At 43.1% G+C, this 14,482-nt stretch overlaps 1 protein-coding gene across 7 annotated transcripts in view; it reads left to right on the top strand.

The window, feature by feature from the left end:
* Positions 1-14,482, top strand: part of CDON (cell adhesion associated, oncogene regulated) — a 60,828-nt gene that overhangs the window by 42,267 nt on the left and 4,079 nt on the right. For all 7 annotated transcript variants that reach the window (XM_068916773.1, XM_068916775.1, XM_068916776.1 and 4 more), the window contains 7 exons: positions 411-617; positions 1,331-1,512; positions 3,254-3,359; positions 6,637-6,759; positions 8,205-8,432; positions 9,649-9,923; positions 12,387-12,466. In XM_068916773.1, the coding sequence (XP_068772874.1) occupies positions 411-617; positions 1,331-1,512; positions 3,254-3,359; positions 6,637-6,759; positions 8,205-8,432; positions 9,649-9,923; positions 12,387-12,466 (1,201 nt within the window). The remainder of the gene's footprint in view (positions 1-410; positions 618-1,330; positions 1,513-3,253; positions 3,360-6,636; positions 6,760-8,204; positions 8,433-9,648; positions 9,924-12,386; positions 12,467-14,482) is intronic.

Consider the following 14,482-nt stretch of genomic DNA (forward strand, 5'->3'; position numbering starts at 1 on the left):
TACCCAAATTGTTCCCATTCGTTTAGTGTATGTTTGCATTCCATGTACAGATGGGTTGGGGTAGTGTACTGCCATATCTTTTTTTTTTTGATTATTTTGCTGATAAAGTAAATGTTTTGTGATGAAGTCCTGCTCTTCAAGGGTATTTTCTGTGACCTTGTAGTTTAATTTCTTTTGGCCAATAACTAAAATATCAACATAGAAACAAGTACTGTCGTTCCTTTTGACTAGGAATGTCGTACACCTTTTCCTGGAGAGTAAAGGGAGCAGTGATTAAAGGAGGATTTAAAGGTCCTCCCTGTTAATACATGAAGTCCAATTCAACATCAACATCTAGTTTAATCCATTTCTGCACTACAATGGAGCTTCACATGGCTCTAATCCCCCTGTAACCGAATTTCTCATTCCAGTTCCGGAAGCTCCCGATCGACCTACTATCTCCACAGCATCAGAGTCATCCGTCTACGTCACTTGGATACCACGAGCAAATGGTGGCTCCCCCATTACTGCCTTTAAAGTAGAATATAAACGCCTGGGCCGAAACAGTGACTGGCTAATTGCAGCTGATAACATTTCGCCTTCTAAACTGTCCGTGGAAGTTCGTCACTTGGAGCCAGGTATTACAAAAGGATCTTTCCTTTGCTTCAGCTGTCGGTGCCATTTTCTATGCTTAGATGACTGTGTTCCTGCTGAGAGAATTCTTCAGACTTTTGATCGTTTCAATTTAACTTGTGCTTGGATTATCTTGTTCTTGTTCTGCTGTGGGATAGGAGTTCATTACCCAAGTTTGTGCTGCTTTCTTAGCTTTCCAAGTGAAAGGAGATGCCATAATGCAACACTTTGTCACATGGAGATGAAGGTTATGTGTTATGGCTGTTTTGAACTTAACTATCATGCTAGTAAGCACTCGGAACATAAAAACAGAAGACTGTATTAAAGAAAAGATGTTTCTCCTGGTTTCTTGTCTCTTCCAGCGTTTCCAGCACAGGGACAGAGCGTAAGAATAGGGGTAATGGATGGTGATAGGTGTCCCGTGTATCTTCTCGGTGCTCCCCAGTTTGCAGTTTAGGGGCTTCCTGAGCTGATGGCGGCATCTCTGTCTCCGTGTGTCTTTGGATTTTTGTCTTCAGTGAATTTCCCTCATCACTCTTGCAAGCTGTTTATATTTCTGATGTCCACATCAGTCTGTGGCAATGAGTCCTACATATTTTTTTCTAACTGGATGTTGTGCAAAAAGTACTTCCTAATCTGTTTAGTCTCTCCTTGAATCCTGTTTCTAGTGCTTGTTTTGCTGTAACTCCTTCTTTCTTTCACTTTTTTCCCTTAAAAGGAGAAATGTATAAGTTCCGTGTGATTGCTGTGAACAATTATGGGGAGAGCCCCCGAAGTGCAGCATCTCGGCCTTACCAAGTAGCTGGTTTTACCAGCCGGTTTTCCAACCGCCCTATCGCAGGACCTCACATTGCTTATACTGAAGCCATCAGCGACACTCAGATCATGTTAAAATGGACTGTAAGTATGAAAGTCTTCTGTTCTTTTCACAGTTGTGAGCCAGTTTTTACTGCTTTGGCCAATACAAAGCCCTTAAAAGTCGAGGATTAAGAGCTAGGTAATTGCAGCATAGTGAGTGGTGGGTTTTTTTTCCCCTCGAGACACGGAGGTGATCCTCCTCCCAGAAGAGGACTGGGACGCTTCATTCTTGTACTGTAAAATCAGATAACTTACTGGACCACGTGCCTCTCAAGCCCTTTGCTTCCCACTTCCAAGCCCTTTTTCCCCTTTCAGAGGCTCCTGCCAGCTGCTTCCTCGCCCCTCAGCGCTGCCACCCAGCCTCCCTTTGCAGAGGCTGCCCTCTACGCCGCTCGCCTTGGCTGCCACGCGGCAGCTTGGAGGTGCTGGGCTCCTCTGAGTGCGCTTAAGGTTAGACCAGATATAAGCTCACTTGGCAGCTGCAGTGAAAGGCTGCAGCCTCCTTAGCCTGCTTGGTTTGGCACAAACGTATCAAGAGGCACCAGTGGGCTTAACTCTGTGCAGACTGCTAATGCCATGAGTTGTGAGCAAGTTGGCGTCGTCTTGCTGTAGTTTGTGCCGCTTGGGTCAGCCCAGGCGGCTCTGGCTGGAACCGCTGCTGCGTTTAGAAACCTGTCGTCTTCCATTGCATCTGGTAGAAGTTTCGTGTTAGAGAAACGTTTTCCTTTCCTCTGGTACCTTGTCTTTTGTAAACAAGTACTTTAAAGTCCTTATTGAAACCCGCAGAAATTCTTTGCTCTTGTTTTGAAATCTAAACCCCTAGTATACTTTGGAGGATTAAACGTGTAGAGTTCCCAGTGTTAGTTTGCTCTACTAGCTCAGCCCTAAGAGATGTTAAGGATAATAAACTTAAAATAACCTCTAGTTCCTCAGGAGGCTGCATAACTTACAGTAAAATATTCTGAGCTGAATTTTAGAACGACCGTAACTCTTCCTGAAGTAAAAATACTCTTACAACTTTTCTGTTACTGTTTTTCATGCTAATTTCCATGCCATTAATGGTCAAACCCTAATTGACTGTTTTGAAAGCGAGATGGGAGGACGGTGTTATGTGCCAGTGCTTCAGCTGGTCTGAGGAGCGCGGTGCCAGAGTTCCTCTCTTGCATTGCAAGCCCGTAAGAATCCTCCTTCATCCTCTTCAGCTTTGTGCCGGTCTTAGGTATAGCTACGCATCCGCAGCGACGGATAGTCCCTTTTTTGCGCGGTGACTTCACTGCATACCTTCCTCCTACGTGTTGTTGCGCGTCTGTGGCGCGTGCTCAGTTGGGCTTTTCAAAGGCTTAATCCTCCATCAAATCAAGTTTAATTCTTCTGCTTTGGATCCTCCCATTTTCAACTCTCAAAAGACCGTTTTCATTTGGAAGGCTGTTTAGATGAAATCTGCAAAATTTTTAGTGAGTTGAGGGACTTATTTTTCCACAAAAATAGCAGCAGCGCTGTTCAATGTGTCTGGTTCATCTCTGCAGCAAGGAAGAATTGTCAGTCAAAGCGGTGTAACCTTCATATAGTTGTGAGCAATTTGTGAGAGCGTAACCACAGTGCATGCAGGTTGTGATTTTTCAACTGCTGTGGGCTATCACACAAGTTGTTGCTTCTTGAAAATAGTCTTAGTGCATGGGAAAAAAAAAAAAAACTTTCGAAGCGTTTAGTCAGTGGTGATCGCTCTGGAGTATTTGATTTAATTTTTCCTTCTCTAATGCAGTCTCTTTCAATTCTCTTTTAGTATATTACTTCGAGTAACAACAACACACCCATTCAAGGATTTTATATCTATTATCGGCCAACGGACAGTGACAACGACAGCGACTACAAGAGGGATGTTGTGGAAGGTACGGTGCAGTATGCGCCTACTTAATAACATTACTTGATGGGGAAGAACATCATGCAGCCATGTTGGCTGTGTTTATATGAAATCTAAACTGCTTTTCCCAAACTAAGTCTTTACAATATATTTCACAGAAGTAGCTATCTCAACTACATAACGTCAAATTCTGCCCACACATGAACTTGTTTCTTGCATCTGAAGCCTCATCTACATTTGAAAATTGAGATCTAAATACTGTTTTTAAGTTTCTCTTGTTATGCCACTGCAGATCCTCAATGCAGATGTATTTAAACTGGCTTAACTCGAGGTAATTGAATAAAGAGAAACCAGCATACATGAGATTTAAGCCAGGGTGAGTGCATCTGTGTTGCAGACTATTTTAACTAGATGGATTTTAAGATGTTGAACCCCAGCACAGGGTTTTCAGTTGCTCGTTTGAAATCTCTCATTTTACCTTGCTTAAATGCTTCTCCTGCTATAAGGAATTTACCTTTAGCCTCAAGGGCAGCAGGACCCTGCAGACGCAGGTAAGTTTGTGCTGCATTTTGCATTTTAATCAGAGGGTGTTTTTTTTCTATGAATATTAGATCATCGTTTTCCTGGAAGAAGTTATTAGATAATGTCTATGCTAGTCCAGAAGTGGAAAACACTTTTAAAAATATTTTGCTTAAAATGCCCTTATTGCTTGGGCTGAGTAAATGTAGTGATCTCATTCTGTCCCGATGACGTTAATTATTTTTCCCCTCATTTATTTCGGTTACAAGAGGAATGGGCCCTTATTTTGAAAACTTTCCCCTGCACAGACAATAGTATGTGCAGTACTTTGATGCGTGACATAAGCTTTAGCACACTAGGAAGCTATTAAAGATCCAGAGTTTCTGCTCAGAGGATTGCTTTCAAGAAGCTTATGCAGTGAGCAGCTTCATCTGCAAATGTATTTTAGCCTTTGCTAGACTGAACTTGTGTGTTTATAAATCTTATACACTAAGCAGTTAGTTGTTTAAGTGGGCTCCACTGTGCTGTGAAATTAGCTTGTTTCTGATATTTTTTTTAATTTTTTTTTTTTCCTCTGAGTGTGTGTGTGTGTGTATTGAACTCTTTGTGGCAGTCTGAAACCATTAGCAGCTGCTCTGCTCTGCCAAAGCCTGGAACAGAAACTCATTTGGTGGAAATATTTAAACTTGAACTTTTCTTTACTGTGCTCCCCTAAACCAGCTTTTCGGTGAAAAAGCTATTTTCAGTGAAAGTGCGATTGGAAGCGTTAGATGTGGAAAAACATGGAGAACCGCATGATTTGCTTTAGCTATTTCGCCATAAATCTTGCTTTTTTCCTCTGTTACCTTTTGAATCCATCAGTTTATTTTTGACGGGGAATTTTATCTTGAAACGACTGCACGAGTTGTGGAAAAAGCGTAGTGATGCCTGTATTAGTTAAGTAGTCGCCCTAGGCTTTCCTCCCTGTTTCCTGTTAAGTCTTGTCTTTTGAGACATTCAAAACTCTACAGAAAACTCTTCTCTTATAAATGCTGCTACAGGCAAAATCAGATTGTATTTAAAAGAAGAAGAAGAAGAAAAAAAAAGAGCGACTCGGATGGCCCTGGAGTCCCTTCCAGGGGCTTTAAGCAAGCGCAGGGCCGACTCAGCCCGAACCTGCGTTTTATGTTCCGAGTCTCTCTGTTGCGAGGGTCCTAGCGATTGAATTTGAAATGTAAATGCAGTCTGATGTCAGTTGTTTAAATGTTTTCCCTTGCTAATGGTGCACGAAGAGGACAGTTAAAGTGCCTGTACTGATTCCAGCTCCACTAATGGTTTGCAGCGGAAACCTAAAACCTGGTGTAGTAATTACCGAAAGGAATGCTTGGGGGCGGGGGGCGCTGGGGGGGGGGAAAAGCCCAAATCTCGGGAAACCGCGCGCTTTGGGGAAAGGCCGGCTCCGGCTTCGGCCGGGGCTGGCGCGCTGTCGTTTGGGACGCCTGTTCGTTTCGGCGGCTGAAGCCCAGCTTCGCGTCCTGCAGCGACGCCGGGGTCCTGCTCGACGGCACCGGCTCAAGCGCGGCCCTCGTCGCGGGGTCTCGGGCCGCCGAGCCGGGGTATCTGTACGTCGGCTCGGATTCGGCAGGGCTCGAGTGGCGTCGTGGTGACAGCCCCTGCCAGCCGAGCGGGCTTTATTTTTTTTATTAATGCTTAAATCAGTAGGTGGTATGACAGTTTCTTAGAAACAGTGGAAACAGTTCAAGGTGGTATTTTCCAAGAGGGATTAGAAGTGCTCAAACAGTTAATTAAACTCCCGAAAAAAAAGAGGTCCCTGTTTATTAAAATTTGTCACAAGCCCGTGAAAGTAAAAACTGCCGGTGATTTATATTGAAGTGCTCGGTACTTCAGGAGGGTGTCTAAATGAAACGCTGGCCGGCAGCCAGAGATGACAAAACCGTCCTGTTGGAGAAGATTGCTCGGCTTGCAAAACGTCTCCGCAGGGGCAGGCGCAACGGCAGAGTCGGCCTTACTGCCCAGTTCTGTTTCCTAGGATGTTTAATAAAACATACGTTCAATTATTTGCGGCTTCTACTCACCAACTAACCCAGATGTGTCCTTCCGGAGAAAATACTCTGCTTTAGTTGGCATCTCACGCTTCGAGTTACTAGAGATGCTGCGGGATTGCGAACGGGGACGGGGGAGTTCTTATCACGGTGGAGTTTTACCCTCTCTGGAGTTAATCTGTTTTCTGTCTCTTTTGCTGGGTTTTTCTTATTTGCCCTGAATATTGTAAATAACTGATCTAAGCCATCCTAGACACCTGTACGCCAGGGATGAATCAAGGAAAGCTTATTCTGTTTAAAAAAAAAAAAAAAATGTTGGTAAACAGCTTTAAAATGTTTCAGGGGAGAAGAGAACAATTCCCCATATAAGACAACCAGATTTCCCAAATCCTTAAATTCAAAGTCAGCAGCCGTTCTGGATATCTGTTTTGCGAGTTCAGCGACTTCCACTTTTTTGTAGCGAAGAGTATTCATAGTGATTTCAGTTTTAAAAATGTATAAAATCAAAACAACATTTTCATTCAAAGTTTTTTGGGAAAAATCTGTTTTGCAAGACATTGCAAATTCCGTAATTCCAAAAAAAAATAAAAAGCCAAAAAATGGTTAATGAAGATTTCTATGCTCAGAGGAAAAGCTGTGGTACCCCAGCACTTTATACAGAAAGACACTACAACATACACGTACCTAATACTGACTCATGCGAGTAGATGAAATGCAGTTAATTTTTTTTTTTTTTTTTTGTAGGTACGAAGCAGTGGCACTTGATAAATCACCTGCAGCCAGAAACGTCTTACGACATTAAAATGCAGTGCTATAATGAAGGTGGTGAAAGCGAGTACAGCAACGTGATGATCTGCGAAACCAAAGGTGAGGCGCTTGGAAAGCGCATCTGCTGGTCTGCGAAGTATAAAGGGGGTATTTCGTTGCATAAAACTTGTCGTGTTGAATTTTTTTCATTTTGCAACGGACAAGTCTGCTGCGTCGAAGACTCTGGTTTTCCGGAATCCTTTGGGGGATTGCTTTGTCTCCTGTAGCTAGGATTGTTTTGAACGTGTGGAAACTGATACGTCGGGCTCCAAGAAAGACTCTCCGTAAAGCTCTGCAGATTTGTCTGGCCTAAGAGATGGTATTGTTGTTCTGGGGAGTTTTGTGCTGTGTTGATAGCCTCTCCTTAGGACGCAACCGTGCTCTTGAAGATGACAGAATTGATTTGTACGTCTGTTTTGTGTCTTCGGGGCTCTGTGACACGTTGTGTAAGTGCAGACCACAGCAATTGATGGTTATGTTGGCTGCCTCCATCGCTAATCCTGCATGCCTCTGGCACAAAGTTTGTACTGTTCTCTGGAAGTGTCAGATATGGCAGTCACATTTATTTTGCAAAGAATTCCTGTCTCCTTTAATCTCTAAAACCAAGTACGGCTGTAAAGGGAAAATGCAGACAGTAAACTTCAAATGCAGTGCTATGAAGAAGTGGGGTTTTTTTTTTTTTTTTTTTTTTTTTCCTTAAGCCTCTAGGAGCGGAAGCATCAAAATTTAGTTAAGTTAGTAGCAAAGCCTTTGAAGGGAAGGCTAGGAGCTGCAGGGTTTGAGGAATACACTTCTCCCTAATTTAAAAAACGGGCAAGACGTAATCTGTTGTCGTTCGTACTGACTCTTCCTTAAAATGCGTTTCCCCCGATACTCAGGAGGTGATTCAACTCATCTGACATACCTGCTTCTCTCTGACCAGCTTCATTCCTAACCTAAGCACCTCTTCCAGGTTCCTAGTGCTAGATGGAACGAGTCTGAGCTGCGGTGTGTTGGAAACTAATGTAAATTTGAGTTCTAGATTAAACCAGCATCTTGTTTTCGGTGATTTCACTTCAACTCTTAATATCTCTAATAGTGTGGTTTTAAAAACAGGGTTAGCAGGGTTCACATCAGATAAAAGTAGGTCATCTGGCAGTGGTTAGACGATAGAAATGCATGTTGTGGTTTTTCCTGACCTCAGAAGTGGAAAGATTTGTGCTCTTTCAAGTTGGGAGTTAGTGCAGTTCTAGCTGAGTGTATGTCGAGTTGCTTGTTAAAGTTTCAAGTGACCTCAATGAGAGGGTTAGCAGGCTGGATAATAACCATTTTCCAAGGCAAATAGTTATTACCCAATAGTAGTTGGCCTTCTTTATTATACTTTTTAATATTGACTTGGAAGCTTTCTCTTTGAGGCATTAGGATCTCAACTCCAGCAGTAATTATTTTCACTTCATAACTAAAAAAAAATACACGTAGAAACTCGTTTAATGAACGTACCCGTACTTGTCTCTTATTTCATCTAGTGAAACGCACGCCAGGAGCATCAGAATATCCAGTGAAAGACTTGAGCACACCACCAAATTCCCCTGACCGGGGTGGCGGAAGCGGAGCTGGGCCATCGAATGGCCCGGTTCGGAGCAGTGACATGCTGTATTTGATCGTGGGGTGCGTCCTCGGGGTGATGGTGCTTATTCTGATAGTTTTCATTGCCATGTGTCTGTGGAAGAACCGTCAACAAAATGCCATGCAGAGTGAGTTATTTTTGGTTCCCTTTCATGTTGGTGTTCAATATGAAAATATTATCTGGGTAAAATTAGTAACGTTCCTATTGCGTTTCCATGAACGGGAGACAGCACCCTGTTGTGAGCCAGCTGGTGTTTTTTTAGTGACATGTATTCTCTAGGTGTGCCTTCAGAGAAGGTGTGGGTGTTTTGTTTTTTTGTTTTTTGTTTTGTTTTTAAATGGCAATAACGTCCCTCTCTGAGGCTCCCTGCCCTGCTGCGTTATTGTAGGGTTGTGCTGCAGTTTTATCTAAACAATAGTGTGTGAAATGCCTGGGCAAAGTTCTTAGATTTATGTTTAACTTTAAGCAGCTGCATAGACTTCTGTTGATTGCAATGACTGAACTCATAAGTACTCGTTAAAATGTGGGGACTTAAACCCAACATCTCTTGCTCCATTTCTCTCTCCCTCTCCCCTCTCCCCTCTCCCTCATATATATATATATATATATATATATATATATATATATATATATATATATATATATATATATCTGGAAAGTGAAAGAACTTATAGCCCTTGAAGGACAAGTCCCTTGTTACCTACTAGTCCCTTCACAATAAAATTGGGTTGAATGTCCAAGTCTTTTAGAGGTGTTAATAAGGAAAACCTGCCAGTTTGCAAGTTAGGAGCATTGAGCAGACACATTGGAGCTTAAGCACACTTTGCAAGGTGCTGTATACCCACCAGCTAGTCTGTGCTAACAGAATCTCTTTAGTAGTCTTTTCTGTTCCCGATGCGTAAATCAACTTTGTTCTTTCCATAGCTTGTGGTTATTTTTAGATGTCCTTACTCTCTGACAATGAGAAATGAAGCAAAACTTCTCGAAAGATAAGATAGTGTCTTCAATTGCTGGCCAAAGATATTTTTTTGGAAGTAGTTTGTAAAAGATAGCAGAGAGTCTATCGATTATATAAATGGTCTGTTTTTAGAACGCTCCTCTTGGAGACTGACGTCAGCCAAGTCCTGTAAGACCAGTGTTCCTGGTCTGTTTTCCAGGGTACGGCTGTTTTCCATTTCTACATTTATATACTAAGCCCTTAAACATTGCAGTTAATTTACAAGACTGTAGAAAGGGAAGATAAGTGCCTCTTGTTTCTTAGAGGTGCTCGTTTAACTTCTCATTTGGTAGTCAGTATGCTTTCTGTAGCAAAATCATGGCAATAATGTCTGGATCTTTTGCAGAATATGACCCTCCTGGCTACCTCTATCAAGGGGCAGATATCAACGGGCAAGTGATTGAATACACGACCTTACCCGGCACGAGCCGTGTCAATGGCAGCATTCACGGAAACTTCATAAGCAACGGCGGCCTCAGCAACGGCTGTCCGCATGTCCATCATAAAGTCGCTAATGGAGTTAATGGGATCACGAATGGAGGAGCTGGACTCTACCCAGGGCACGCCAGCTCCCTTTCCCGGGCGCACGTGGACTATGAACATCCCCACCATCTTGTGAACGTAAGCTCTTACCCGGAGTGAAAGGCCCAGCCTCGACCTCGGGGATTTATTTGGAGTTTGTAGAAGCAGGCTTAGTTTGGGTGGGGAACTACTCCTCCATTGATAACAGCCAGTTCCACCAAATTATTCCTCCCAGAGGAGGCAACTGGGCTGTGATTTCTGATCCAAATATCGTGTTTCCATTTGAGACTTATCGGATGACAGCAAAAATTCCACTTACTCTGGGAAGTCTGCTTTTACCCTCCTCTTAACAGCATGTAAGCTTTGAGAATTCTTCCGTGCTGGGTTGAGATATGTTACTTGTACATATGGTATTTCTCAATCTTCAAGTGAAATAGATTTAATTATAGCTGCTTATTCTGCAGCTTTATGGATCACCCGTTTTCCCCCACCTGTTTCAGATCTGTAACTCTAAGCAATGCTATTAATTATACCAAAGCACGAATGTAGCAGGAGGTTCCATAAAATAAAACGGCCCATACGTCTCAAAATGCAGCAACGTAACGAGACTGTCTTTTCTAGTCCCTTGTTTTTAACTTTTGAGACAGACTCTTTTTTTTTTTGTTTTGAAATTTTAAGATAAAAATTAAAAACTAGTCTGAGTCTGTGATCCAGCCTTTGTATGCTGTGGAAAAATACTTCATTTGCTGAAATGTGTCCCGTTTCCAAGAGAGAATAATGATTTCATTATTGTCTATGGAAACAGATGGCTTGCATTCAAACTTACTAAACTTACTCAAAACTGTGAACATTGCCCAGGAAAACTGAAAGAAAAAGTTCAAAAAGTCTGAGTAACGCATGCTGTTTCTGGAGGAAAAAAAATGGGGCTATTGTTTGTGTTAGTAATTGAACACAAGCACTTCATTTTATTGAACAACAAATTAGTGCTGGCACAGTAGTTGTCGCTTCAGATAACTCCAGTTTTGAGTCTAGATTTTTTGGTTCTTCACCTGCTTTTCTCTGGTCTGCTCACGTAACAGAAGTGCAGCATTTCTGTTGCCTTAACGAACCAGCCGAGGCCCAAACTTGTGTTTTCGTGACCTGTCCAGCCGGTGGTGAGCCCTCCAAAGTTTCAAACGGTACAAGTGCTCCAGAAGGGAAGGTTTTGCAGTACCTAAAAACTAGCCCGGAAGAAACCTGGGCACGCAGCACTTAGGGGCTTTGCACTGATGCTTTGTCGCTCCTAATTAATTTTTTTTTCTTTTTGGCATGCGGGAATCACAACATGGATCTTGTGCAGAGCACGTGATAACACAGGTGTCTGTTCTGACTACATGTGTTTGGAGCCAGTCTGCAAAACCCCGTGCCGCGAGATACGGCCATGAAATGCCACAGCTTGTTCTTTGTGTATAGTTGATGGGTGTCTTTTTTTTGTTTTGGTTTGGTTTTTTTGTTTTTAAACCTCCTTGTTGTAGATCGTTTGTGAGTAACCCACTCTATTCCCACGTAGAAGAAATAAGGTTGGCACACTGGTGAGGCAGAGCAGAACAGGATGTTCTCATTCTCATTAGACCTCTATTGTTTCATTGATTGGACTGAATGAGGAAGAGAGCAACTGGCCAGGATGGCAATCAAGACTAATTAGGCATTTCCTCAGTGATCCATATCTGGCTGAGCAGCCTCACAAACTTAGGGCCAGAACTGTTTTCACCCAAATAAAGAGGACTGCAGAAGCTGTTCTTGCCCACCGCTGCAGGTCTCAAAAACCAAGTGGGCTTTCCCCAGCCCGCTCCTCTTCTGAAATGCGGCATGGTAGCACAGCTCTACAGCACCATTTTCTAATGGCGCTCACATCGGTGTCCGCCTAGTGTTTAACAATGAGGTATGTGTTAATCTGGGCATTTTACTTGCTTGTAATGGCCCCTTCAGCCAAAACTAACAACGCAAAATCCCTCTCACCCAGAGTCATTGCTGGCTAAGGAATTACCCCATCTGTAAAAATATTAAATGTTTCAAAAATCAGTGTAGCGAAGTAAACTGATCTAATCGGAGTAATTGCAGGAAAGTGGGATGGGTTTATGTTGTGACATCAGCCCTGCAAAGTTAATACTCCGTCTCCCTGGACGGGCACAGTTTGCTAACGAGCAGGAATTTGCTTTCATGTCTGTCATCAGTGTTAAAAAAAATAAACATATTTACAGTGTGTTTATTAAATTAAACCTGAGCGTATTAAGCTGAAAACAGACCGGGGAAATTACCGCATGCTTGTCTTAAGTTACAGTTATTTACTTTACTCTGACGCACACGCTGGCAAAACACCTCCCCTTGACTCCGCAGAACAGCTTAGTGTTGCCACGCCGTGTTGCAGGACACGGATCGGAAGATTGATAAGGTGATTAGCGTTTGAAAACGAAGGGAAAGCTCTGGGGGTGCTCACCTCCCCTGACCTGCGTTCTCCTTTATCAGGGACCGTATCTCGTGTGTTTGAGCAGTGACTGATTTCTCGACTCCTTCCTTCTTCAGGGTGGCGGGATGTACACAGCAGTGCCTCAGACTGACCCCTCGGAGTGTATCAACTGCCGAAATTGTCGGAACAATAACAGGTAACGGAAGGCATACACGTAGCCGCAGGACCCCTACAAACAGAAGCCCTTATTTTATATCCCACGTTGAAGATGGGAAAACCAAAGCAGAGAGCTTGTGGCCTGACTGAGGATTACAGGGCAGGCGAATGTATTTTGCCGTGACTCTTGAGAAGCAACCGCTTGGCTGTTGTTTGTGGGATAGAATAAAATGAGTTATTAACCCCCCAGAACACCTTTAGAGAGAATCAGCTGGTTATTTTGAGAAAAAAACAGTGAGGCAGGTTGGGTGCTGGACGACGACTTTGTTCTGTGTTTTCTTCAGTTTTGAGATAGCAAAATCCGCTTGGTATGGACGGACAGTTTGTCAAATACAATTAAATCGATCTTTTGTATTTTGCATTTCCTGCCATTCTTTTAAGAGTGCCAGCAAACTAGAATGGCAGCATTGGTTTCACAACGCAGTTCTTTGTAAAACGTAAGATTTGAGACGTTTTGGGCCTTCAGGAGAAGGTTGGCCAGCTGTTGCCAAGTGTGGGATGTATTTCTGCATGAGAAAGAAGACCCTTGTATACGATGATAAGGGAAGGTCCCGTCTTCTACGCTGTGGTTGGCAGTCTGGATTTTTATTAGGTTCTTAACTTTCAAAAATAAAAAAAAAAATCCAAGTTTTCCACTAAACTTTTTTTTACTTCCGTAAATACATGAGTAAGTGTGATGGGAACAGGGAGTTAACTCGTAGGTAGACCTGAGCGTGCTTTCTCCAGGGCAATGTCACAGGTAGTCTATAGGGGAAGAGAGCTTCCGTTTCCTTAAGCCAGTTGTCTCTGTTTTCAAGGCAGACCACGTAGCCGCAGTCAAGATGTGCACAACTGGCTGTAATTTGGAATATGCTGTATGTGTTACGTAGTAATTAATAGCTTGTTTTCCAGTTTTAAGCATATGTAAAGTTTTAATTTCTTCCCTTTTCTTAAGAAGAACAGGGAAAATGGGATCTCTCTTGGGCAACTGTAATGTTCCTCCCAGATGGGTCATCAGCAGTGTTTGAACTTTGACTTTTCAGACCCCTGTTCTATATTTGACTGCTCGATACAGAAACAAGTTGTCCTTTACAGCTGCCTGGCCCAGAGGGGAATATTAACCTCCCTTTGGCAAGGGAGATGCGCAGCCGTTTGGGAGCTGGGACCGCTTGATTGTGTTCCTCGTAGTGGGGGAATGAAAGGAGGACAGGGAGAAGGGAACAGAGAGAACCGGAAGTGTCTCTGAATGTTACACCAGAGACCTGTGAGTTATATTTATGGCCGCGAAGGAGGAGAAAGGCCTAATGGCTAGCGCAGTCAAGCAAGTAGGTTTGGGCAGGTGGGAATTAGGGGCTGGGGTTCTTTCCCCACCTTTGCCCTACTCGGGAGCGTTTCAGGTGCATTCGGCCTTGCGCGTACGTTCCACCTTGATGCTGCTAGCCCCTAAATCAGCGTATTTCCACTGAACGCCTGGAATTGTTGCTGATACGGGGTTAAATTTAGTAGTTGGTGTGAATTTTGACCGAGCGCAAACGAATTCATTTTGAAGATTTAGTATACTTAATAGGTGGCTACCAGAGCTGGTTTCGGCAATAGCCATCTCGGAGCAGGTTCTTATTACGGTGGTGAAATCCCTTGGTCTTCTGTTTAAATTAGCACTTCATGCTCTCATTACTGCGCGTGGAGGCTTGCCAGAGGTAGAAGTTGCTGAAATGTGAATACTCATTTTGCTGTTGTGGACAAAGCCTAGAAGACGAGAGTGATTTATGCTTATTATGTTAGGCCTGAGACCTGTTTTTTTTTTTTTTTTCCCCCTTCATTCTCTGGTCATTTTGCACCCCTCCTTAAAGTTTTCTAGATAAGCGATTGTTGCGAAGGAGCGCACATGCTTGCAATTTCTCTCTTTGCAAATTCACTTTGCTCTGGCACGTCTTTGTACTCTGACCGCAAATCTGAAATATGCATTCCAAATGAGCTGGTATAGTCCTGCTTGCCCAACTCTTTAAGTCATCCTGAT

Source organism: Struthio camelus, chromosome 22 (assembly GCF_040807025.1).
Source record: "Struthio camelus isolate bStrCam1 chromosome 22, bStrCam1.hap1, whole genome shotgun sequence".
NCBI classification, from domain to species: domain Eukaryota; kingdom Metazoa; phylum Chordata; class Aves; order Struthioniformes; family Struthionidae; genus Struthio; species Struthio camelus.